Raw genomic sequence first — 23,856 nt, 5'->3', positions numbered from 1 at the left:
AGTGGTGACGAAAACTGCCATTACTGCATCGTTATAAAGGTCACCCACAAAACCATCTTGACGCTGGTACAGGATTCACCGCTCAGTACATACATTGAGCATCATCCGCCTTCCTCTCTGTAATATTGCCTCTCCCCTTGAATCTCTGCAATCCAGCTGCGAGCATGGAAAGATTGGCAATATCAGGTGATTCTGTACACCTATATCCTCGCCGGAGTATACTCAGCATATAATATAGACATGGCGCCATTGTCCCTTGACACATCCGTTGGTGCTCTGGAAATCGGAATTCTCATTTCCACAGTACTATTCGGTGTTATGACCACGCAAACATACGTTTATTTGGCTTCTGATCATTTCAAGCGCGACAAGGCGTACATCAAGATACTAGTCGGCTTTGTGTGGTATGGAGACATGATTAGCGTACGGGCTATCATCACGTATCTGATAATATACCTTTGTTCAGGCTTGTGGAAGCTCTGCACACAGCTTTGAGCTGGTCCTACCTCTACGGTGCCACGATCACACGGTTCGGCAAAGTTCTCGAGCTGTTGATCGTCCCATGGGACCTGGCTTCATGCGTCTTACTGTCCGGCGTCGTTGGATGTGCCGTGCAATTGTTCTTTGCATGGCGCATATATGTCGTGTCCTCAAGGATTATCTTTGCTATTCCTGGTTGGACTTGCTCGGTTTTCCGCCTCGCCCTTGCCGTCGCACTCGCAGCCACATCACTTAAAGCTAGACTTCTCCCCGTTTTTGTTCAGCAGTACCGGTGGCTCACGAACCTAGCAATTGCCAACACCATGGCGCTCGACGCCTACAACGCGATGTCCCTCATTCTCCTCTTGAGACGTAGACGGAGCAGGTTCCGCAATACGAGGCTTGTCCTTGACAAGCTCACTCTGTGGACTGTCGAGACAGGGGCGGTTACGAGCATCGCATCGATACTCATGCTTGCCTGCATCGTTTCAATGCCCAACAACGCAATCTGGCTGGGCATCCTGCTTTTCTATGCGAAGCTTTACTCGAACAGTCTGCTTGTCTTGTGAGTCGTCGGTGACTTACGTTCACAACCAAGTTGACCCATATCTCAGTCTTAACGGTCGCGGGTCCCTCAGAAAGGGGGGTTCCTCCGGATTGCTTACTTCGAGCAGCTTGCAAGGGTCGGGATCAACCGCGATCAATTCTTCAGTCTCCAAACCGCGCGGGATTAACGTTCAAGTGGAGATGAGCCGTATTCACGATGATGACGACAGAAAGGTTGTATATGGACAGTAGCCCGAGAGAAATCGATAGCTAACGACCTGTTTTCTTTGGGTTCGTAGCCCTCACCAATCGACATAACCTCGGATGACAAAATTTCTGGAGAAGTATGATTAGAGATTACTTGCACTGCACGACTCACAGCTCTGGTGCTACAAGTCACGGGATGTCTGGAATGGCAAACAGAACTGGATTCATGTACCATATGCAACTGAATACCGATGACCTTCACAGACCGCGAATATGATTCCGAACCTCTGTTTTGATTTTGACCATGTCCGCTCGCAACCATTGCGTCACTGATATTGCAGCACCTGTCTGTACTCAGTCGCAGAGGAGAAGTTGGTCCATCACTAGCTCTGAAAGTAGGCGAGGGTCCGTACATGGACTCTCCAATGAATCCCGCAATCTCAGCATCATCAATGCTAACCAGAGACATACGGTCAGTGTTTACCGGCTCGAGGGTCGACGGTGCGGATCACCCGGCTTCAGAATAAAGTATTCCCGGGTGGTAGTAAAAACAGCTCACATCGATATCATGGCTGTCCGAGCGCTGCATCATTCAAGAGGTTCTTACAGTACTGCAAAGCGGGGCGAACTACAGTCTTAGTTTTAATGACGCTCTCGTGTATGTACAGTCAGTTGTTTCTTCAATCAGCAGTGATGTCGATCGGTTTGCAGCTTCTGTGCAGTAAAATCAGTCAAAGTTCCGAAGTCACAGTCCTATATTCCGACGTTACCGATGTGAAGCGGCGGACGCGAAAGGGGATTCTCACGCATTACCTCGAGCTTTTGTCTCCGTCATGCGGCCGGCCTTCGAGCCAACAGCCAGCGTTTGAAACCATCGCTGCAACAGTACCTTCCGATCGACGAAACGACGTTGAAGCATTGAACACGTTCCCGTGACCCCAGGTGTGATTCCACTTCGTGTTATCACATCCGTGAGCGTATTACTATGAATGATGAACGGGACAAAACACTGTGCAGCGCCATGGTTCAACCTCGGGGTTTCATAGCGCGTGCAACACGGCGTACGTATAGCATCAGAAGATTCGATAGAATCAGCATTGGCGGTAAGTGCCAAACCTGGTCGAAATTCTGTTGCTGGCGATTCCGGTGCACCGCCGACGGAACACCTTCCTATCGTGGTGCCCTGTGAGTCGAAGATCATCGCGTGCGTATTTGCCTCTCCTCATGCGCATCTACTGCGCCCTGCAATTCGATCAAGGGGATGGGAGGTGGATCTCGGCATTGAGGGCGACCGCGTTACGTCGAAGTGCATACCTCCCGGATGAGGTAAGTGGAACGGTCAAACGTTTCCTGCTTGTGGCTGATATAAATTTTGAACATAGGTTACCCATACCTTGCTTTGACTACGCTGGAAACGCCACCCGCCCCCCTTCGCTGTTCGACACGATGTTAGCTGCAACCACTCCGATAGCACGATCCCCTCTCGCCAAATGTGTTATCCTTGCTCTCGCCACAGGCGCGCACTACGTCAGCTTGCGAGCCCCAAACGCGCGCCCCACGAAGGACGATAAAGTGTACAAGGGCCAGCTATTCGAGTATACGGTCCACGCCCTCAGTCTGGCGAGCAAGGTAGGAACCCGACGTGTACGTTCGTCGGAAGAACTGCGGGAGTTGACCTGTTTTTTTTTTTCTCTAGACGACAGTCATGTTCTTCCTCCTTTCAGAGTGTGCCACCATCCTCGCGCTGCGCTTTCCGGACGCACCCTATGCCCAGACGGTAGCGGCAGCGATGCTCCCCAAGGACTCGAGTCGTGCCGCTTCCCTGGACGTTCTCTCCACCATCTCTCTCCGCTTCGCACTCGGCGTCTCCCTCATGTTCGCCTCTGGAGCGCTCCGGATGTGGTGTTATCGCACCCTTGGCCCGCTCTTCACGTACGAGGTGGCCATCAAGCCCACTCATAAGCTCGTCACCTCCGGGCCGTACACGTTCGTTCGCCACCCTTCGTACACCGCAGTCGGACTCATGATGGTGGGAGCGATCACCTGCGTTTCCGCACCTCAAGGATACGCAAACTACAGCGGATTCAGCAGCACAGCCCTTGGGGGGACATGGTTATGGACCTGGTACGTGTTAAGCGCGTTCAGCCTGCTGAGCGTCGTAAAGAGAGGACGGGTGGAGGACGATGCACTGAAGGCTCGGTTCGGCGAGGAATGGAACACGTACAGAGATCGAGTACCGTACAAGTTCATCCCTGGCTTAGTGTAGATCTCGTGGACGCGGCGAATTCAATGCAATGTGCGTGGAGCGATGAAGATGTGCAACACTTATTAACACAATGCTGCTACGAAGCCCTTACTCCTGACGGGCTGGCTCATCGCGCCAACGACTCTCCTTCAAAGCCCACGTCTCATCCATGTCCTTCCGCATCTTCTCCTCTCGCATGAAAAGGCAAGACAGAAAGCCCAGCCCTGAGATGCCTATCATCACACGCCATAACAGCTGCAGGCTGCGAGCAAACGCGTGTCTGATGACCGCTTGAGTAGTCACGTCGAACGTGTGGATAAGAGGTATTAGAGCATAGATCGAGGTCGACGACAGTGGCAGCTGAGCGAGGACCTCATGAGGCAATTGCGAATGAATGCGATTCTGGAGTATGCTCCCGCCAATCACGATGGCCCAACTCTGCAAGTAACTTGAGAAATCATGGCACGTCGGGCGTGAGGGCAACCTCGTACCTGAGCAAAAAAGCGCGTCCATGTGAAGAACGCGAGGGCATGCGCGTTGTTAGACTGGGGCAACGGTGCCAGGATGGGGAATTGCGTGGCGATCCAGATACATCCGGTCCCGATCCCAATGATGATCTGAAATCCGATGTAGTGGGACTTCGCGCTGTTCTCGGTCAGGGTCGAGAGCGCGCCGAAGCCTGCTATGGAGAACACCCATCCGAAGACGTTCTGGGGGCGGTATCGCTTGAACACGCGCACTGAGACTCCCATGATGATGGCGGTGAACGGAATCGCGACTGCGAGGGCCATGATGTTAACACCCGAACGTATGGCCGAGTCCCCCTTGCAAGCCTGGAGATAGGCAGGCAGATAGACTATACGACTCGGGATGGGTCTCGTTTTACGATTCGCGCGTGCATGGAAGGCTCACATATGACGGCCATGGATGTCATCCCATGGAAGAATGTGCCCATATAACTGATCGCAAGGCATTGAGCATGGCAAAAAGTCGAAGCAGAACGTGTAACCTACCCACTGAGCGACGTTCGATTCGAAAGTGCGTACCAAGGGACCTGACCAGATGCATTAGGTTGCTGCAGTGATGTAGAGTAATTCGTCCTCACAGTCGGTTCCCGAACGACCCATCTTTCAAGTGCGAAGAAAGCGAATATTCCCGCAAACCCGATGCACAGCGGAACGAGAACATGGAATGAGGCCCACCGGAATTGCTGTCCGGCCCATGTCAACGCAAGGAGGACGGATGTCGTCGACCCGACGAACATGATGTTACCTCTGCAATACGTGTCAAGATCATTCAGACGTTTCCTGAAATGGACAAGACGTACGGCCAGTCCATTCGAACTATCTTGCTGGTAAAAGAGTCTCGCGGGGTGTGGACGCGAAGATACAGGGCGATTATGCCCCCGGCAATCCCTGATAATGGCAAATTGATCCAAAACAGGTACCTCCAGGCGCCTGCGCTCGCCAGGGCTCCACCTACGATCGGGCCAATGCAGCTAATAATGATGTGAGCATTGTAAATGTACGCAGCCTTGGTTCAAGTTCACCACGCCGTTGCCCATGCTCTATCTCCGAGTCAGCTTGCACCAAAAGGAGAGGCCGCAGAACTCACACAGCCTGGTAGCCAAGAAACGTGCCTCTTTCCGCTAGGGGGATAAGATCGGCATAAATGATGACCGTTGTGGCCAAAGCACCTCCACCACCGAGTCCCTGAATCACTGGTCCGCGTTCAGCACGTTCATGTGCAGATACCGGAGTGCATTGGTACTAACCTCGTCCTGCGATGAACATGTTGAGATTGCGCGACCCAGCACAAATACCGGAACCGAGAAAGAAGAAGACAAGGAAGGACAACATGGTGGGTTTCCTGCCAAAGATCGACGCGAGCCCTCCGACAACGGGTAAGATTGCGGTTGAAGATACGGTGTAGGCGCTCCCTGCCCATATGAAGTCGCTTCCTTTGAGATGCTCGATGATGGTAGGGAGAACGGTTCCAACGGCGGTCTGAAAAATCATTATGAGCACGCGATGGGCTGCGAATGATCGACATGTACGAGGTCCAATGCGAAGAGGATGTCGACGAGGAGCGTGGCGACGAAGGACATCCAAAATGCGGCACCACGAGATCTACTGGTCGGTGCGCCAGGTACCTCCGCCTCCGATACGGGTAGTAGATCTTTAGACGACATGTCACCACCAGGACTGTGGAAGACGATGCAGTGAGCCACTTGCACTTCAAATCTAGGAAGGTTGGGATACCTTTGTTGTTTGAGCATTGCCACGGATCCCTGCGCTTCGTCCATGATGGAGGCGTCGTGTGAGGGCCGGTGCGTATGTGCGCAGGACACGATGGTTGAAACGATTAAGGGACCTGGACAGCTGACGGACTTGGAGATGGCATACTTCCACGACACCCTGGAGAATCGATGATGGGGTCCGGCGCGCATACGAGGCGCGATCCTCGCTAATGTTGGAACGCCGGACCGAACTGGTATTGCCTTGAGCTCGTGATAGGTTCGATCTGCCGGGGGATGGACAGCAATGACGGGAGTCTCTATGGATGGCAATGGAAATGGGCGTAGATCGGATAGGTCTCACCTGCAACTCGGTGCCCGCCGCTTGCCCGTCATGGTGATTGCATTACAGAAGTTAGGGCCACCGATACCTTGTATTTTCTTCTATCTCGGCGGACAACACCATTGCGGCGTGGGGCGCAGTGTGTGTGTGTGTGGCACTGAGCGCCCAGGTTTCCTCATCAGTGACAGAAAAGCAGGTAGGGCCTTTCCTCGTCTGAGCGAAGGCGTGACACAGGATCTCACGCCACCACCACAATGGGACTCCGGCAACTACTTGACCAGCCCGACAAGTTTGGCTGCAGCCGCATTCACTCCCCTTGGACTTACGACGCCCAGGTCTTCACACGCGCGGAAGCAGTCCGAATCTCCGAGGCTTCGGGCGGGTTGGAGCCTGCAAGATACCGGCCAGTGCCCCAAAGAGATGCAGGCATCACCATTTCCTGAAGGTGACGGCACTTACCGGATCCAGCGTAGGGTAACAGTGATGTTTGTCGACTTCCGTCAATTGAGAGGTGTGACAGCATCTATTATCGGATTCATCGCGGCATTTCGTTACATGTGCGGCTATCGTATTCAATGTTTGTATAAGGGAGTATTGTCTTCTGAAAGCTCAGATTGGTCGCTTGGTGCTCCGATCACCGGGAACAGCGCGGCTCTAGGTATCCTTTGAGTCGTCGCCACAGCCCATCATAAGGGCCAAGCTTCACGTCTGAATTGAATCGTTGACAAAGTGAATTTCCCTCTATTCGAGTACGGGGACACTGTTACGAAGAGCTGATGCTACATCAAAATTGTGTAGTAGCTCTCAGATAATCGTGTCCACCTTTCTCAATACTGTAATTTTACGACCTTAGGTTCGGTCCGCCCCCGGGGGGACAGGGGACAGCTGCAAGTTCGGGCCCGTGGGAAGTTCGCAAACTGACTGTAGTCAGTGTGCAATATTCTCACAGTAGGAAATACAGTTCCCACGGTCAGTTCAAGGCCTGGATATTGGTGGCGGGACAGGGGACAACACGGGAAATTAGGTTCAGTTCAGGTTGCCAGGGGACAGGGGACGAACCTAAGGTCGTAAAATTACAGTACAGTGCATAATCGTCGTAGTTACACAGCTAGAAACTTGACCTATTCATCTTGATCATGCGCACATCCAAACTGATAATGCGCCTCATTTCGAGAAAGCGACGCCACGCATGACTTCGCCGCGCCGATTTCTGTAAAAAACAATATCGCCTTTGCTTGTATTCAGTGTTCCGCAAAAATGAACGGAATGAGATTCACTCCGACCTTCATCATCCACGAACTGACAGTCATTGTATGTTTTCCATAATACACGGAAAACAGAGTCTTCTGGTCGGACGTAATGCTTGCCGATAAAGTCCTTGAGGTATTTAGTAGCTTCTTCGCCATTGTACCAAGGGAGTGCCGGGAAGAAGTGATGAATGACGTGAAAGTGAGCAACCTATTGTGCAATTGTTATCGTTCCGCCTCCGAAAATTGACTTCATTTCTCACGTCATGCAGAAATAAACGACCCTGCAAACCGAGAAAATTACGATCCACTGTCGCAGCCGCCCCTCGTTGAAAGTTCCACACCTTTCCTCGGTAATGAGGAATTTCTGAGTTTGTGTGGGGGAGGTAAGTAATCATCATGAACCTGTGACCCATGTATATCCGTAAAAAGTGCGAGACGGTGGTGCATCTCCTCACCAGTGATTTACTGCCAGCCATGGAAGGCCGTAATATCTGATAAAAGCCGCGGTTCCCCAGATTTGTATGGCATTGTAGCACAATGCACCTTGGATAGCAAGTCCCAGGTTGGATACCATAACAGCGTTGCGTTGCTCCTTCGTAAAGAGAACGGACTCGGCTAAACAAAATTGATCATATTTTGAATCACCGCTGGAACAAAAAATCTTACGATTGAAATGATTAGTAAATCTTGGATATCGCTTCTGCCCCGAGACATTGAACATCAGATATGTTGTAAATCCGAGAAGCTGCTGCCGGATGAGCATGTACATGGTATAGATGGGGGTATCACTAAAGTGAGCTTCGATTTCATCTGCGCTGTGATGTGCTGGCGGCAATCCGATATCCGCGCGAGTTTTAGGGACATATCTATGACGAGGTTAGGCAGAGGAAAGTGAAATCCGAGTATTTTGACACGGACACCTCATCCTTTTCCATAGACCCGTGATAGCTGTGGTGCCTGTGGTGAGATATCTTCCAGCTGAAGTAAGGTGTCCATAATGCGGTGTGGGTTATCTATGGGAAGGGCAGTCATAAACAATGGGGCGCAATTATGGGCGTATGCTCACAAAACCGACGACGTTATTCATAGTATGGGAGTCAGAAAATGCGGAATGTCCACACTTTGTACAGGTTAGGAAGATAATGGAGAATTTATGTTGGGAAATATTTACCTCATGACCTATGACCCATATTCGGGTGAAGACGAGACCTTGGAACCACCAACTAAGACAAGAAGGTTAGACGTGGGACTATATTAAAGGACGAGAACAGGATGCTCATACTATAGGGCCCAAATGCACCATCTTGAGATTGTGGCTATGATGCTCACAGCTCCGACCCGGCATGCAGCGGCATCCAAGTGATACACTGATGTCGCAAATAAAGCGGCGAAAGCTACATCTCTGACAAGGTATAGGATAGCCCTCCCGGTGCTCTTTCTAAACAACGCATTCGGAATACTTTCACGTATTTCCTTCAATGTCCTTCAAAAACGTGAGAAACGACTATCAAAAATATGCGGCACGTGCCATGGCAAGGGAACAAAGTCATGACGAACAGCGACGCAAGACGTAGAGCTCATGATACGGAAGGATGGTGGCGAGGCAGCAGTAAGCACACGTTCAACTGATACAGAGAGGGGCACGAGCAGTATTTAGCGTAGGCTAGAACGGAAGCACAGTTTTGAGCCATGTGCGCCTCGGACCGATGTGGCTCATCGTGCGGGCGGGCGCCCTGACGATGATAATCATCACATCATCTTCGTACGCGGAGGACGCAATGGAGAATAGCTACTGGGTGGCTGATACGGAAAGGAAGCCTGCCCGGGTAACCCCTCGTATTCTTAGTCTCACGCCATGCGCCACGGTGCTATCATCGGTCTTCGGTCTTCCGGGATCTTCGTGAGGATTTCTGATCGTAGCATGAGCTTCTTGACTCGGTACAGGTACCCGTACAAACTGTGTCCGAAACGAGGTGAATGCGGGCCTCTATTCATGGACCCATTGACCATATCCTGTTCGGGCTCGTGGTAACGCACCCATTTGAGCTTCATAAACGAATGCCTAATCTCGGGACTCCGATAGTGACTAGCAACCGGAGCTCGGCCGCGAGGCCCTCGAACACCGTCAGTACCAGTATAAGTTACCATAAGATAGATGGTATCATCGAATGAGCACGTCTTATCTCATCGCCCATACGCTACGCAGCTATGTTTCAGGACTCCCCTGAATATCAAAAGCGTACAAAGAGCGACTTCAAGCCATCAAATGTAGGTAGTTACAGTTCATCATTTGCTGAGGGGCGAAACGTTGTTGAAGCTCCACAGGTAACGATCCAGCAGGTCCGCTCTGTCATGCCTAAGGAGCTTCATCAAGTGTCCACTGCAAAAGGACTGTATTACACTGCCCAAACCATCGCGTTCCCAGTTTTATTCTACATTTCTTTCCGTTACGTGAATGATTGGCCGCTATCTTACACGAGCCAGCAACCTAATCATCTCATACCATCGATCATACATTTCGTATCTTTATTGGTCTACTGGTGGTGGCAAGGAATCGCCTTGACTGGTGTCTTCTGCTTAGGTGACGTAGAAAAGATGAGGACCGACTGAAACCGTTCTCATTTTTTCCTTCCGTATGCAGGACATGAGGCCGGGCATGGTAACATCTCGTCCCACTCAAGGATTAATCACATGGTGGGATACTTCTTGCACACTGTTTGTCATTCATTTCCTCGTAAGCGCGGCCATTTTTTCGATGCCTTGCTTAGTGTCTACTACTCCCGTACTACTCGTGGCGCTCAACACACCAAGCACATCACGTAGGTGCACATGACTATTTTTGAAACGAACTTACGCATGTCGAAACAGAAAGCCACTGGGTCGATAAAAAAAGACGAGAACTTTGTTCCTCGAACACGAGCAGAGCTAGGCCTTCCTCCGTGGTCGGAAATAACGGCAGCGGATTACAAGGAGATACTCGAGGAAACACCTATCTACGTTTTGATCAACCTGCTCGTGACACAGCTCCTTGGATTGCAGCTGTACATGTCCATCAATGCCGGAGGGTCTCTCAGATATCCACGAGGAACCAACGTCAGTACCGCGTCTCATTCATCTCATCGTATATGATATCGCTGACTAAACTGGGTGCAGCATTACCTCCCGTCTTCCCCGCTGTTCAAACCTTCAGAGAGAAGGCTGATCATTATCTCCGATGTCGGAATCGCGACCATGTGCGTTGTACTACTGACGTATGCGAAATGCTGTGGCTGGTCCGCATTTCTAGTCGATTATGTCGTACCGTACCTGGTGAGCATTCTAATGTCACCCCAATGCTGCTCGCAACATCGACTATCAAGTAATAGCTCAGTAACCATTGGATTGTCATGCTTACGTTTTTGCAACATTCCGATCCCACAATCCCTTACTATCGTGGAGGAAAATGGTCTTTCATGCGAGGGGCACTGGCGACCGTTGATCGACTGACACTGGGTTGGATAGACAGGTTCTTCTTTCATAATGTACGTACTCGCGGCGATTGTTTCTGTGGGACGAGTGCTTATCAACGCCGCAGGCCTCGCACAATCATACCGCACATCATCTATTCTCGCACATCCCTTTCTGTCAGTCTCGGGCGTGCACATTCAAATGGCATGTCTCAATCTCGCGCAGATAATCAGCCCCAAGTAACCAAAAAATTGAAGGAAGTACTCAAGGATGAATACAACTACGATTCAACGGTGCGCATGCCCGAAACATTGACGTGATCCACAATCGATTAATACACCGTAGAATTGCTTCCGCGTGCTTTATCGATCATTCACGCAATGCTATTTCGTAGAGGACGAGGGGAATGTTGTGTTCTACAAGAACTCGCGGGGAGAAGCGGCGCGACAATTGGCTCCAGAGGATTAGCTGACCGGCATGTACCAGCTTCAAGCCATGAAAATACGTCCGGCTTAGCGCTGACAGTCTGGCTTCAGTTACGAGTCGACTCTGCGAGAGAATGAAACACACGTTGTTTGACTGAGCTGTATGGCTGAGCAGGATCGAACATTCTGGAAGAGAGCATCGAAAGAGAGCCAGTGAAAGACGGAACGGGATTCTGGGAGGTTAAAGACATATTCTGGGGTTGGATTGGAATATTGGAGCGTCTGTGAAATAGTTACGATGGTCGTAAAGAAGCAGTCATCCTGCAATTTTGGTGGAACTGAATACATCGCAAGTTCACCACAGGGTGTATGGGAACTTGAAGAGAGGTCCTAAGGAATCTCGGTCTGGCCTAAGCCCAAGTTCGGAGCGCCAATGTTGAACGCTCAACGAACGTCATATAGATTTTACAGAACGTCTTCTCAACGTTTGGTGTGACGACGAAGAGGTTCATCCAGTCCAATCGCACTATCTCGTCGGCAAACGAGTTTCGAGGGGAGTGAGAGGCGTAAAGTCCAATGGACAAGGGGTAAATTCAGGACTCGTGCATTCCGACGATGGCAGACCGATACAAAAGAGCGCCTCCAAGGGCCCGCACTCAGGCTGCACCTCGGGCCGTGTGTGAGGAGGAATAGCGAATTCAATCTAGACTTTCCTGGCTATCGTCCGTGCTCTGTCGTCGAGTCAGTGCGGGCCGGAATGAGAAGATGTAGAGCTTACAGGAAAGTGCCCATCTGATCGGCAAACATATCGAGAACCATGAAACGAGGCCCACAGGAACTTTTGTCCAGCCCATGTCAAAGCAATGAGGACGGATTTAACCGACCCGACGAACATGATGCTGCCCCTGCAGCACGCTTCGAGATCAGCTCAAACGTTCCGTGTAGAGAAGAGAGCGTACGACCGGGGCATTCGAACTGTCTTGCCCACAAAAGAGTCTCGAGTGATGAAGTTTGTGCGCTAGCCTGCGATACGCGGAATATATCCTTAGACGACATATCACCACCGGAACTGTGGATGACGATGCAGTCAGACACTTGTGATGCGAATGTAGGGACACCGGGATACCTCTGCTGTCAGTGAGGCACAAGGCGAATGTGCACAGGACACGTAATCAGGAGACGAGCTCCTTTCGTCTTGAAGCGCCTATGTGGAAGTCGACCGCGACATTCGTTCTGGAATCTGGTACGCATGTCAGTTATGGTGGTCATCACTCGCTGTTTTCTGGTCCTGTAGTTCTAGTAAAAGACCTCACCTACATCCATGCAAGACTTCGGCGATCCTTGGAATACTTACTTGCAAATCTTGATGCTCGCTCGATGCTGCTAAGGCGATTTGCAACACGATTCCTCTCTAGCCGACCAAACGCAAGTATTCCGTTGTGAACATTGACATCGTGCCATTATCCAGCTGGGAGACTGTATACTAGCAGAATAGGACGCGTGACACCCACCAGTGAGAAAGCGAGCGAGTGAGAAAGTCAGCGAGTAAGAAAGCGAGCGACGCACAAGCAACTCGCACCGAAGCGATGGGCGTGTGTGACGATGAAACACGACACATGTCCCGCCCATAGGGACGTTCTCGGGATCGCCAGGAGGTCGCTCGGATTCAGTGCTCCGGTCGTCAGGGACACGCTTAGCGTATGGCTGGTGGAGTCCGCCATCGCAAGCGCGTCAATTCTTGGGCTGCGAGTCGCCCGAACCTTTTGGTTTGGAACGCATTTTCGTTTCCTACTATTGATTCAAGATTACGTTACTCTGAATAGCCTTGAATGAAGCAAGCGTTATATCTCATTACTTAGATCGGCGGTGATGAATGCGCATTATGAACGCTGCGATGAGGCGCCCTCGACTGGCTGAGACTCAAGAGACGCGTCGATTGCGTAATCCAAAATCACGTGTCCAATATTCAAGCCGCCTTTTTTGACCGACCGCCATGTCAACAACGCCCAGCTTCACCAAACTATGACAATTCGGCTCTACTCGCGCGAACAGGATGGATGCTACTCTCGCCAGGATCAGGGGCACGGGCCCTGGTAGAGTCACACACCTGCCTGGGCTTGCCCATGCAGGATAGGACGGAAGAAGGGATGTGCGTCTATAGCGGCTGTGCCCACACCCGCTGCAAGATGAACTCCTGGACGTTCTCGTGTGCCAACAACGTCCATCTTGTACCCGTGACATTCTCTACACACCGCCAAATCATCCGTCTTCAAAACTCGCAACAATAAAATGAACGCTCAACGCGCTATAGTGAGCCAATCCATCGTCATTGTATCGCATAGTGCTGACTCGTGTTTTTTTTATCAGGTAAATCGCTGCTCTTCTGTCGAGATGCATCATTCGTACAGGATAAGACTAGCGAGCTCGCGCGACTGCCTTCTTGCGCGCCATTGTCCTTGCCGTCTTAACCTTTCGTATGTATTGCAACGGATCCGTTGCTATCGCAACTTAGGCTAACTATTGTTTGTGCTCAGTACGCGACCACGCTCACGTTATGCAATGATACGACGTCTCTCAACATCTTGAAACTACCGTCTTCCAAATAACGGGACGTGTTCAGACGCAAGACCGTCTCTACGCAGGCGAACCACATCCGGGTTCGCTCTGAACCACTATTCTATGAAGCTCTTCTACTGCAGCTTGTGGAGAAGTCACCGTTGAACGGTTTTGAGTGCGTGCAATTTGCTCGCACATGTTCCCTCGCTGAACGTACTCATAGCTTCGTACTTTACACGCTGGCCCTCGTAACGCCATGTACAGACATCACGGGTTCGGCGGTCATTACCATCAAGCCAGTATCCATCCTCACGAGGAAGAGCGCGGTTCTCTCTCCCTTATTCGACGTTCCTCGCCACCTACTGCACTTGAATTAACTTCGAAAATGGTTTACCTCGCCCAACTATCGGTTCACCAGGACAAGTACCACTTCAATGACTTGCTCGCATTCTCCCTGGCCCCGTCACACTCAACGACCAGCGCACGATTAGGTGTTCGAAGGTCGACATCGGCTGTCGTATTGGAACAAAGAGGCCGCCGGAGCGCAGACCGGGCATACCCACGATGCCGTTCCCGAGATTCCTCTATCATCCTCGATTTTGCGTTATCTCCGGAACGTCTCCCGCAATCTCCATGTCCTGGAAACCATGAACGATGGAAAACCTTTCGACCGACTGGTTATAGCGACAGCGTTCCAGTCTTCTTACTTCATCTCAACCTTTGTTAGCCCACGACGGCGGGGTACTCTATTCAGGTACGTTTTCATCTACTCCTCGTCATATGCCGTGGTCATTAACTTTACTCCTTTTCCTTCTTGTAGCTTCTGTCACCACAACGCCACTCCTGCCATCGACTTCTTTTGTCCGACGGCGAGGGGTTCCGAACGTGCGATGTGACGATCAGGACTCGCCTCTATGGCGTATGTACCTATCGCCCCATCGGCCAACGCACCACACGTCGACCAGCCAGCCAAAGATGCTGCCGTCGGCACTATCGAGACACGCCTCTCCTCTACATCTGCACCAGCTAGTCCCACCAAACACCACCTCCAAGGAACCCTGCCCCCGCGGGCGTCGTAACCAAGTCGAAGTTCGATCGCTTGGACTTTGGTCAAACCTCTTGGTTCTGCCAATCCGGCGCTTGGAGCCATCGTCGTCTATGTAACGTCCGGTGACGAGTCTAACTTCGCCTCCACGGTCGAACTGCGGTGCTGTAAGCCAGTCCATGATCCATTCCAGCCATGAGACTTATCATGCCCTCACAGAACAGACTATGCCCTCACAGAACAGACGATCGACGCATGGCAGGCGAGTGCATTGCTTTGGTCTGTGTCGCGGCCCACCCGTGAACGCATGCCAGCGGACCCGACGGAGTGCGCTCCGTTCCGACCGTTCGCTGTCAATCAGCGTTACCCTCACCGCGTCAGCCAGACTTAGCAAGGCGGTCAGAGTGAGTGTGAGTGTGTGATCCGTAAGGTTCCCCGATGGGGCGCTAGTGTGCGCGTTGGCGGCCCGCGCATTGAGATGAAAGCCGTAATCAGGGCATGGGACCAGTTTGACCTTGCTGGATGCTTTATTGAGTCTTCCTTTAGAGGGGTGCACAGCGTAATCGGAGCCTCTGTTACCACAGGTTCTGATCGTCGCAGTTGCCAGCTGCGTTCGAGCATTCAAGCCCAAGCCCCCGAGAGATCCTTCACATTACGCGAGACCAGCGAGACCTGATGATCGGTGTACTTGTGCGTCTCGCGACGGAGGCTACTATCTTGCGCACAATATTAGAGATCGATCTGAGCTTGTTCGACAAGAGCGGAGGCGTCGCAGCTTGAACAGTGGCTGCGACGACTCACTCGCGCTGACAGTTGTTCACTTGGGCGCGAAAGCTTCGGTGGCTTGGGGTTCATCGAGGGAGCGAGCAGCAATCCACTCCGTTTGGGTCCGGCCCACCGCTGACTTTTGATCGCCGTGGGTGGGATGTTCTCGACGAAAATTGTCCAGAAATGAACCCGGTGAGAATGTGCGTCGTTGAAGTGAGGACTGAGAATATCTCTCGAAAGCACAAGCCGCAAAGAAAGGTCGCCACCGACCCATCCTTCTGATTCACGTACACGGCTGGAATTACCGAAGAATTTAGACTACCGATGGCCCACCTCCACAACACCCTAGAGAATCGATGATGGGGTACGGCGCGCATACGGGGCGCGATCCTCGCTAATGGGAACGCCGGACCGAAATGGTATTGCCTTGAGCGCGTGATAGCTTCGATCTTCCGGGGGATGGACAGCAATGACGGGAGTCTCTAGGAATGCCAATGGAAATGGGCGTAGATCGGATAGGTTTCACCTGCAACTCGGTGCCCACTGCTTGCCCGTCATTGTGACTGCATTACAGAAGTTAGGGCCACCGATATCTTGTATTTTCCTCTATCTCGGCGGACAACACCATCGCGGCGTGGGGCGCAGCGTGTATGTGTGGCACAGAGCGCCCAGGTTTCCTCATCAGTGCCAGAAAAGCAGGTAGGGCCTTTCCTCGTCTGAGCGAAGGCGTGACACAGGATCTCACCAGTCCGACAAATTTGGCTGCAGCCGCACTCACTCCCTTTGGTCATGCCGGACGTTCTTACAACGCCCAGGCCTTCACACGCGCGGAAGCAGTCTGAATCTCCGGTGCTTCGGACACGTTGAAACTTGGAGCTTGCATGTTACCGGCCAATAATCCAAAGACGACGCAAGAAACACCCTGCAAACAAATGATGCTTTTTTCAACTTCGACGGGCTTCACCATTGCCCGTTTCATATTACAGTCTGTCACAATGTGGGTCTGACCGGTTACCACGCCCTCGCATGCGATGATCTCGTTTCGGGGTAGACAGACGCAGGGAAGGCAAACCTCCAACCCTCCTCCCCCCCTGAACATCCGCAATGCCAGTATCCATCGATCGGATGGACAACATCGTGATGGCGCTGGCGCTGTCATCTGGAGTTGTCAGTCCTATAGCCGACCCACTACGTGCTTCACCCATAGCTAACGATGCGACTCAGCTCACTTGCGCAATTCTGCACCTGAAGCGCACCCGGCTGAGAGGCGATCACGCCCTCCTCGCAATAATAACTCTGTCTCTCGCCCTCGCGCTGGTGGAGAATCGCGACCGTCCTGGAAACGTATCATCATTCTGCTTCTTGCGCCTGTTCTTCCTTCACATCCTCGGAGCGATTTTGTTCACGGTTTCCTGGAGAGTCAGTCCGTTTCATTCCCTCCACCGGTTCCGAGGCCCGTTACTATGGCAAATGTCCGACTTGGCGCTTGTGCTGGCAAGCCTGAGTGGGAGACGTCATATCGTCATCGGGAGACTGCACGCAAGATACGGACGAGTTGTACGGATAGGTAAGTACTCCCACCCATGACCTCTGCATAGTACTAGCTGAACCGTTTGCGCTTAGGTCCCAACTTCTTATCGATCTGCTCTCCTGCCGCACAATCGTTAGTTTACGCCGGCGGATGGGAAAAGTCGTACGCGTACGATATTCCGGGTCACGTCGATGCCCAGTCGCTTTTCTTCAAGCCGCGCGATAAGAAAATACACAGTGAGCTGCGCTACGTGTGGGGCCAAGCTCTCACTAAAGGGTATGTTATATCGCTCTATCTCTGAGAGAATCGCTTACGCAAAGGTCGCCATGTAGGGTGCAGGACTTCTATTTACCCCTCGAACGCCGTACAAACGAGCTTATTGCATGTATATCTCGTCGTCTACAACCCCTGACGGGGCGAGTCAACTTGAGTGAATGCGTATCGCACTGGTCGTATGACTTCATGGTGATTAGAAAACCGCTGAGTGATCTGCGACTGAATAAAACGTCTATTTACAGGGGGAGATTGTGTTTGGCGGTTCAAGTCAACTCGTGCGTGCTTATACTATGTTGGCTCCAGTATTGCATATCACCGGCTCTCCTAGGAGTTAATGCGCGACGGCGACCTTGAATCTCTCGTTGACAACGGAAAGGAGGCCATGGCCATCGTCGACTCATTCGGGCAAATGCCGTGGCTACTCGACATACTATGGCATCTACCTTTCTCTTCTCATCTTCACCAACTGCGCCAGAAAGCTGGCAATATGATGCAGGCTCGGATCAACGCAGGGAGGAAGCATGAGATCTCGATCCGAGACATCAGCGGATACTGGGTGAGGATGTGCATCATGACATCAATGTGCAGTCTCCTGCGTTGTGGCACCACAAGACACGAGCTAACATTATCATGCCCTTGAATAGCTCGAAGGACACCCGCAAAGCCGTAGGCAGATGACGAAGACGGACTTGGAAGTGAACGCCCTGGTGGCAATCGAGGCAGGTGCGTACACCGTTGCGGCTGGCGTGCTGAGTGCTCATGCATCGATGAATCAGGCTCTGACAATACGTCGCTCTCCATCTCGCTCGCTCTATATTTCGTCCTCTCCTCCCCGGGGTACTGGAACAAGTTGCAATCCGAGCTATTCCACTCGCTGAAGCATGCGATTCATCTTGACGAATCTTCAAACACGGCTCGTGGGTTGGTGCCTGGGAGCGACACTTCCTTACACGATCACCTGAACCCTTCATTTCTTGCGTCCCTGCCGCTGCTAAATGGTGCTGTGAACGAGTCTCTCCGACTGGGAACGCCCTTCTTCAACCCGCGCATCACGCCTCCGCACGGTGCCATCTTGGAGGACGCACATATGCCGTCTGGATCGGTATTTATTCCTGGAGGGACTGTCGTCGCGATCGCAGCTCACTCCGTACAAACTTCAGCGGAGAGCTTTTCTCCGATGCCGGACCAGTTCGTACCCGAGAGGTGGGCAGAAGACGCGCTTGCGGCAGGATTTGAAACAGATCGGAAGGCTTTGATTACCTTTACAGCCGGTGCGCGTCCAAACGCTCGTCGCAACTGTTTGGGTCATACTAACGGTGTTCGCGTGTCATTCTCAGGAACTTATGTGTGCCCCGCAAAGACGTTTGCATACTACGAGATGCGCTACGTCCTCGCGCGTCTGCTGCTCGCGTACGACATGAGCCTACCGGCTGATTTCGACGCGAGGGAGTTTCGCGAGCGGATCTACAATCGCAGGACGACAGGGCTGGGCGTACCCTTAATGGCCTGTGCGAAACGGAGAGATACCGATTGAGCAGGCGAGATCATTGCTCCAACGGTCGATTGCATGTAATCATGATCATGATGCTGAGCCTTTGCAAGTTGGAATCGCAATGCGAACATATTAATATTGGCGGGTCTGGTCTGGGCAGGTTCGTATTTGGGGCCATCGAGCCGTCTTTATTGCCATGTACATTACGGTGCAGTGCCGTAATAGCCGTAATATCAGGTTACGTATCATGTCAACGAGGCACTCGTATAGCATTGTGATGGCGCGCCCGGTTTCCATTGGATTTCCGCACCAGGTATGGAGTCTGGTTGTAAGGTCACGAGCAGCAACAAGAAGAAACGAGTCGTGGAGTACATAACTATACAGTTTACCAGACCACTGTCACAGATGTTCGCAGGGACGCCGGCACATAGTACACAAATGAATTCAGAGCCTCTCCCGAACAGTGACCATCAACGGGCCTTTCAGTAGCACGAACGCATCCCTGAGATCTTTCTCCCAGTTATCCTTCGACCATCCCTCGTTCTCGGCTAGAGTAAAATCGAACAGATGTACCAATGTCGCAATGATGGCACGAAGCTCGAGGAGGGCGAGAGGACGACCAACGCAATTGGTCGCACCTACAACACAAGTTACCGTCCGCATTATTCAAGTATTTGAGCAAGCGAATAGGCGCCTACCGTAGCTGAACGGGATGTAAGCGTCCTTATCCAGTGCGAAACCATGCGCCTTTGTGATATCGGCACCAGTGATCCATCGTTCCGGAATGAAAGTATTTGGTTCTGGATAGAAGTATCTCGGGTCACGATGAACTGATTTGACGTCAGGGGGTACGGTGCATGCTAGCTCCAAGGACGACTTACTGGAGTAGCTAGGAATCTGCACCGTAGTTCCAGCAGGAATGCGATAAGCCCCAACCGTGATATCTCCGCTGCCGAAGGGCTTGCGCCGCTGAACACCGTTAGGCAGTGCAGGCTGCATCCTGAGCGTCTCGTTACTGTGCGGAGTCAGAGCTCGATGAGGTCCCTGAGAACGAGCGAGGATGTAGTACATCACCGCGTTCAGGTATGGCATTTCGGAAAGGACGGCAGGATCCACGTTTTCGCCGTCTCCAGAGTTTGCGTAGGCCGCGTCGACCTCTCCTTGCAGGCGACGATACACGGGTGGATGAGTGAGTAGATAGTAGAAGGCATTGGAGAGCGCCGTCCCAGTTGTGTCAGAGCCTGGGAGCGTTCACTCGTATTAGGAGCGATGTGAAGAACCAGACGATTGTAAAGAACCTGCGACGATAGCAAAGCTGGCCTCTACCATCAGCGTCACATCGTTCAGAGGCTCTGCGCCTCCGTTTCCAGTTTTGTCCTCGTCCAGCTGACGATATGCGTCGGAACCAAGTCTCAAGAAATAACAGAAGTTAGAACGCACAAGATAATAGAATAGATCCCTCCGAGTTGTGCCCTGTTTCATGCGTGCATCCAGTGCCCGGCGGCCCATTGCATACATGCGAGCGCTGGCGGCCTTGATTTGCGGAAGCCAGAGCACAAACGGCGCCAGCCATTCGATGGTTCCGGCGACTTCTTGCTGCTTGACACCGTGGTTCATGCGCGCAATGAAGCCTAACTTGTCCCCTCCATCAGATACAAGATTGAATAGGCCGCCGTACGCTACGTCGCCCATCACATCAAACCTGTGAGATCAATTCAGCGAGATTTCAAAGGCGCTATGGAGAGACAGCTCACGAAAGGTAGGTTATCCACGAGCTAAGGTCCAACGCGGAACCCTTCTTACTCCGAAGCTGTTTCACAAGCTCATTTGCTCGCCGTCGGACCACCTCTTCATATTCCTTGATATTGGTGGGTGTGAACGCTCGCTCCCATATTCTCCTTCTCTGCGAATGGAGATGTGGATCGGAGATGGTGAGCAGCGCGCCTTGCGAGCCGGGAAGGCGATTAGACTCGTAACCTGTAGCGCAGTCAGGCGGGGGTAATTGTACAGAGATAAACTGTGCGTACGTCCTCCCTTGCGAAATTCTCTTCCCATAACTATAGGTATGGCGCTTCGATCGCGTACGTGCAGATGGTTCGGACCCGACCTCACTACCGGCCCAAATTTTTCATGGAGGGCGTGGTAGTAACGGTGCTGATTACCCCCATTGGCGATTTTCAGCGCCCATAGACGCGTAACTTTGCATCTCCAAGGACCTGGGTATTTTGCGAGGGGATGGAAAGGTGAAACGCGATACGCGACGGTGGAGATGACGAGAGATGCAAGATGTAGCACGACATGTTTGGCTACTGTTTGCACGCGTTGAAGGGGTCCCAAACCGGATGAAGCAATGGCAGCGAGGAAAAGCGGCGGGATGAACAGCAGCGAAAAAATGAACAGTGGACGCCGTGGCTCAAAGCGCCGGAATGCGAACGATGTCAACTACATCAGGCTAGGTTCAGCGTTGCACGCGCTGCACGAGATGCTCTCACCAGACCCGTGGAGAGAGCAAGTGGTGTTGGGTTTGCGGCCATCCTCCTGAGGTACGAAGGTCTATCTGGTTGTTGTCGAAGGAGAGAGCGCGCCCGCTTCGTGGGGCTTGACTTGAGGCCAGAGCAATGGCTGGGAAGCCGGGATGACCGATGCGGATGGCTGTGCGACGTAGGTTCAATTTATGTACCTTCCCGCGCTGCCTGTCACAGGCTTCGTTGGCACCATCGGCGTCTTGTTTCAGTCCGTTCGGTCACCCACAAGCGCACACACGGCCTGAAGCAACGCCAGCGGACTCAGAGTCAGATCAGATCAAGTCCCGCCCCTGCACATCAATCTGGACGCCGGATCTTGATCCTCCGAACTTCCAAATCATGTGGCGCGCTCTGGGCGCGCTGAGGAAACACTAGACTGAAAAGTATCCCATGCTGATACGCGCTTCACTCCGAGAACACTCCGGACATCGTGCTTCATTGAGTTATGGACAGCATGGTCTTCACACGATCTGGCCTACAATCGCCCACCATGATAGCGAATATGGGCGCTCTGCAATGATCGGTGTACATGGTTTCCAGCATGCGCCTGCATTGTGTAAAGCTACGTTTCATCATGGTACATAGCATCCACATGGACAGCGTACGGAGAAATCTTGATCATCAAGCTTACACTAAGTAGAATCTCTATACCCCTGCTTTAGCAAGTACCAACACGGACATCAAAAGGAAGCCCCTTGACGCTGGCGCAGTATTGACTGTTCTTCTGGTACTTTAGGAGATGATCTCCTCTATACGTAGAATTGGCCCGGCCTCACACCACCGGAACAATTGCGAACTAGCTCGAAGCACCCAGAGGTCATCGGAACAAGCTCAGCATAGCACAGACATGGCACCGTCTCTCCTCGACACATCCGTTGGTGCTCTGGAGATCGGAATCCTCATCTCCACAGTGCTGTTCGGCGTTATGACCATGCAAACATACATTTACGTAGCTTCCGAGCATTTCAAGCGCGACAAGGTGTACATCAAGATATTGGTCGGTTTTGTGTGGTATGGACGCTTCATTGAAGTACGATCAATACGAGTCTGACATTCTATTTGTCTTTCAGGCTTACGGAGACTCTCCATACGGCTCTCAGCTGGTCTTACCTCTATGGTGCTACTATCACGGAGTTTGGACAGGTTCTCAAGCTCTTCCTCGTCCCATGGGATCTCGCTACATGCGTCTTCCTATCCGGTGTGGTCGGATGCGCCGTCCAGTCATTCTTTGCATGGCGCATCCGCGTTGTATCGTCGCAGATTGTCATCGCCCTTCCTGGCTGGATTCTTTCCGTTTTTCGACTCGCTCTGGCCATCGCTCTCACAGTCACTTCAATGCGAGTCGGACTTCTCCCGGAATTTGTTCAGCAGTATAGGTGGCTGATGAATTTGGCGATCGCCAACACCATGGCGCTCGACGCCTACAACGCGATGTCCCTTATCTTACTCTTGCGCCGGAGACGCAGCAGGTTTCGCAATACGAGACTTGTCCTTGACAAGCTAATCCTGTGGACTGTCGAGACTGGAGCGGTCACAAGCGTCGCATCAATACTCATGCTTGCCTGCACCGTATCAATGCCTAACAATGCGATTTGGCTTGGAATCCTGCTTTTCTACGCAAAGCTTTACTCAAACAGTTTGCTTGTATTGTGAGTTGTCAGTGTCCTGCGCATGAATGTTCATACTGACATATTTTTCTCGATATCACAGCCTCAACGGTCGCGCGTCTCTTAAAAATGGGAACTCCTCTGGAGTGATCATCTCTACCGGCTTGCAAGCATCGGGATCCAACACGATCACTACCTCTGACTCTCGACCGCGAGGGATCAACGTTCAGGTTGAGATGAACCGCTTTCAACATGACGAAGACGGAAAGGTTACGTATGAGCAATAACTCCGCAAATATTTGCGACTGACGCCCTCGTTTTATCTCTATAGCTTTCTCCGATTGACATAACTTCGGCGCACAAGGTTACTGGAGATGTGTAATTTGAATACCGAGAATTATTCAACGGCGAGCTCTCAATACGGCGTGCCACTATACTCGCTCATGTGGGGGTGCGGTAGGGGAATTGTATGCCTTGCATAGGTTCCGACTCCCCCGAAGGAGGGAGTTGGTTTTTGCGCATGGGCCTCGTCACAGTGACAGGGATGTGACCCCAGCCAAAACGTTACAAAAGCGTGATAAAGCGTGATTATCCGCGTTAATCGGACGGACGAGCGCTAGTTTTAGATGGGACGCAGCAGCGTGACATAGTAGGTGTGGGATCGCTTACATCATGTGATAGTATCAGTTCCGAATGTTATCCGTCTGTTTGCCGAGTTGCCGAAGTCAGCGCTGACTTGATAACAATCAGTTACGTAATCGTATGGTCTACTGCGCTTTGGTTTCTCTGCGTAATGACAGTTGCCGCATTTGGGTGGATTTTTGGGCGCTTATACGATAAGATAAGATAACAACTCCATACACATAGGAGCAATGTT

At 51.9% G+C, this 23,856-nt stretch overlaps 10 protein-coding genes across 10 annotated transcripts; 7 read left to right on the top strand and 3 right to left on the bottom strand.

Annotated features, from left to right (window-relative positions):
- Positions 1-240: 240 nt before the first annotated feature.
- Positions 241-1,049, top strand: PUNSTDRAFT_68019 (uncharacterized protein; the record flags this gene model as incomplete). The annotated part of the gene is made up of 2 exons (XM_007383854.1): positions 241-404; positions 467-1,049. The coding sequence occupies 2 exons, from the start codon at positions 241-243 to the stop codon at positions 1,047-1,049; spliced, it is 747 nt and encodes a 248-aa protein (XP_007383916.1).
- Positions 1,050-2,554: 1,505 nt separating this feature from the next.
- PUNSTDRAFT_134381 (uncharacterized protein) lies at positions 2,555-3,499 on the top strand (the record flags this gene model as incomplete). The annotated part of the gene is made up of 3 exons (XM_007383853.1): positions 2,555-2,559; positions 2,616-2,862; positions 2,930-3,499. 3 exons carry the CDS (start codon positions 2,555-2,557, stop codon positions 3,497-3,499), a joined length of 822 nt encoding a protein of 273 aa, XP_007383915.1.
- Positions 3,500-3,586: 87 nt separating this feature from the next.
- Positions 3,587-5,669, bottom strand: PUNSTDRAFT_67619 (iron permease; the record flags this gene model as incomplete). The annotated part of the gene is made up of 10 exons (XM_007383852.1): positions 3,587-3,916; positions 3,970-4,334; positions 4,391-4,437; positions 4,492-4,532; positions 4,584-4,752; positions 4,806-4,976; positions 5,028-5,045; positions 5,093-5,198; positions 5,253-5,484; positions 5,535-5,669. 10 exons carry the CDS (start codon positions 5,667-5,669, stop codon positions 3,587-3,589), a joined length of 1,614 nt encoding a protein of 537 aa, XP_007383914.1.
- A 1,552-nt stretch (positions 5,670-7,221) lies between these two features.
- PUNSTDRAFT_67412 (uncharacterized protein) lies at positions 7,222-8,789 on the bottom strand (the record flags this gene model as incomplete). Its single annotated transcript, XM_007383851.1, has 9 exons — positions 7,222-7,286; positions 7,341-7,515; positions 7,568-7,709; positions 7,763-7,922; positions 7,974-8,173; positions 8,226-8,320; positions 8,374-8,427; positions 8,479-8,530; positions 8,608-8,789. Coding segments are annotated over 9 exons (1,125 nt in total), but the record flags the coding sequence as incomplete, so codon positions are not given.
- Positions 8,790-9,512: 723 nt separating this feature from the next.
- Positions 9,513-11,222, top strand: PUNSTDRAFT_68103 (delta-12 fatty acid desaturase protein; the record flags this gene model as incomplete). The annotated part of the gene is made up of 10 exons (XM_007383850.1): positions 9,513-9,575; positions 9,633-9,888; positions 9,949-10,022; positions 10,076-10,126; positions 10,176-10,400; positions 10,461-10,616; positions 10,673-10,828; positions 10,882-10,930; positions 10,980-11,047; positions 11,100-11,222. Coding segments are annotated over 10 exons (1,221 nt in total), but the record flags the coding sequence as incomplete, so codon positions are not given.
- A 2,236-nt stretch (positions 11,223-13,458) lies between these two features.
- Positions 13,459-14,788, top strand: PUNSTDRAFT_52551 (uncharacterized protein). Its single transcript, XM_007383849.1, has 5 exons — positions 13,459-13,489; positions 13,547-13,653; positions 13,714-13,910; positions 13,959-14,489; positions 14,556-14,788. Exon 4 carries the CDS (start codon positions 13,992-13,994, stop codon positions 14,460-14,462), a length of 471 nt encoding a protein of 156 aa, XP_007383911.1. The 5' UTR covers positions 13,459-13,489; positions 13,547-13,653; positions 13,714-13,910; positions 13,959-13,991; the 3' UTR covers positions 14,463-14,489; positions 14,556-14,788.
- Positions 14,789-15,184: 396 nt separating this feature from the next.
- PUNSTDRAFT_52550 (uncharacterized protein) lies at positions 15,185-16,205 on the top strand. The gene is made up of 2 exons (XM_007383848.1): positions 15,185-15,391; positions 15,421-16,205. Exons 1-2 carry the CDS (start codon positions 15,259-15,261, stop codon positions 15,558-15,560), a joined length of 273 nt encoding a protein of 90 aa, XP_007383910.1. The 5' UTR covers positions 15,185-15,258; the 3' UTR covers positions 15,561-16,205.
- Positions 16,206-16,652: 447 nt separating this feature from the next.
- PUNSTDRAFT_134378 (cytochrome P450) lies at positions 16,653-18,889 on the top strand (the record flags this gene model as incomplete). The annotated part of the gene is made up of 9 exons (XM_007383847.1): positions 16,653-16,715; positions 16,773-17,115; positions 17,172-17,355; positions 17,412-17,544; positions 17,598-17,630; positions 17,684-17,911; positions 18,000-18,078; positions 18,132-18,626; positions 18,693-18,889. The coding sequence occupies 9 exons, from the start codon at positions 16,653-16,655 to the stop codon at positions 18,887-18,889; spliced, it is 1,755 nt and encodes a 584-aa protein (XP_007383909.1).
- A 402-nt stretch (positions 18,890-19,291) lies between these two features.
- PUNSTDRAFT_102757 (cytochrome P450) lies at positions 19,292-21,461 on the bottom strand (the record flags this gene model as incomplete). The annotated part of the gene is made up of 9 exons (XM_007383846.1): positions 21,340-21,461; positions 20,875-21,289; positions 20,602-20,824; positions 20,288-20,549; positions 20,146-20,233; positions 19,917-20,088; positions 19,729-19,862; positions 19,546-19,677; positions 19,292-19,485 (listed from the first exon to the last, which is right to left on the bottom strand). The coding sequence occupies exons 1-9, from the start codon at positions 21,379-21,381 to the stop codon at positions 19,292-19,294; spliced, it is 1,662 nt and encodes a 553-aa protein (XP_007383908.1). The 5' UTR covers positions 21,382-21,461.
- Positions 21,462-22,219: 758 nt separating this feature from the next.
- Positions 22,220-23,025, top strand: PUNSTDRAFT_68119 (uncharacterized protein; the record flags this gene model as incomplete). The annotated part of the gene is made up of 2 exons (XM_007383845.1): positions 22,220-22,383; positions 22,443-23,025. 2 exons carry the CDS (start codon positions 22,220-22,222, stop codon positions 23,023-23,025), a joined length of 747 nt encoding a protein of 248 aa, XP_007383907.1.
- Between the last annotated feature and the right edge of the window lie 831 nt (positions 23,026-23,856).

The sequence above is a fragment of the Punctularia strigosozonata genome, assembly GCF_000264995.1.
Source record: "Punctularia strigosozonata HHB-11173 SS5 unplaced genomic scaffold PUNSTscaffold_6, whole genome shotgun sequence".
Lineage (NCBI taxonomy): Eukaryota > Fungi > Basidiomycota > Agaricomycetes > Corticiales > Punctulariaceae > Punctularia > Punctularia strigosozonata.
This window is presented reverse-complemented; position numbering and strand designations above follow the sequence as displayed.

What these genes read in the sequence shown, in the direction of transcription:
- PUNSTDRAFT_52551 (XM_007383849.1), top strand. Translation starts at nt 13,992, where the DNA reads ATGTACAGACATCACGGGTTCGGCGGTCATTACCATCAAGCCAGTATC.
- PUNSTDRAFT_52550 (XM_007383848.1), top strand. Translation starts at nt 15,259, where the DNA reads ATGAAAGCCGTAATCAGGGCATGGGACCAGTTTGACCTTGCTGGATGC. An exon ending in TCGTCGCAGTTGCCAGCTGC is followed by an intron (nt 15,392 to 15,420) that starts GTTCGAGCATTC and finishes CAAGCCCCCGAG; the next exon opens with AGATCCTTCACATTACGCGA.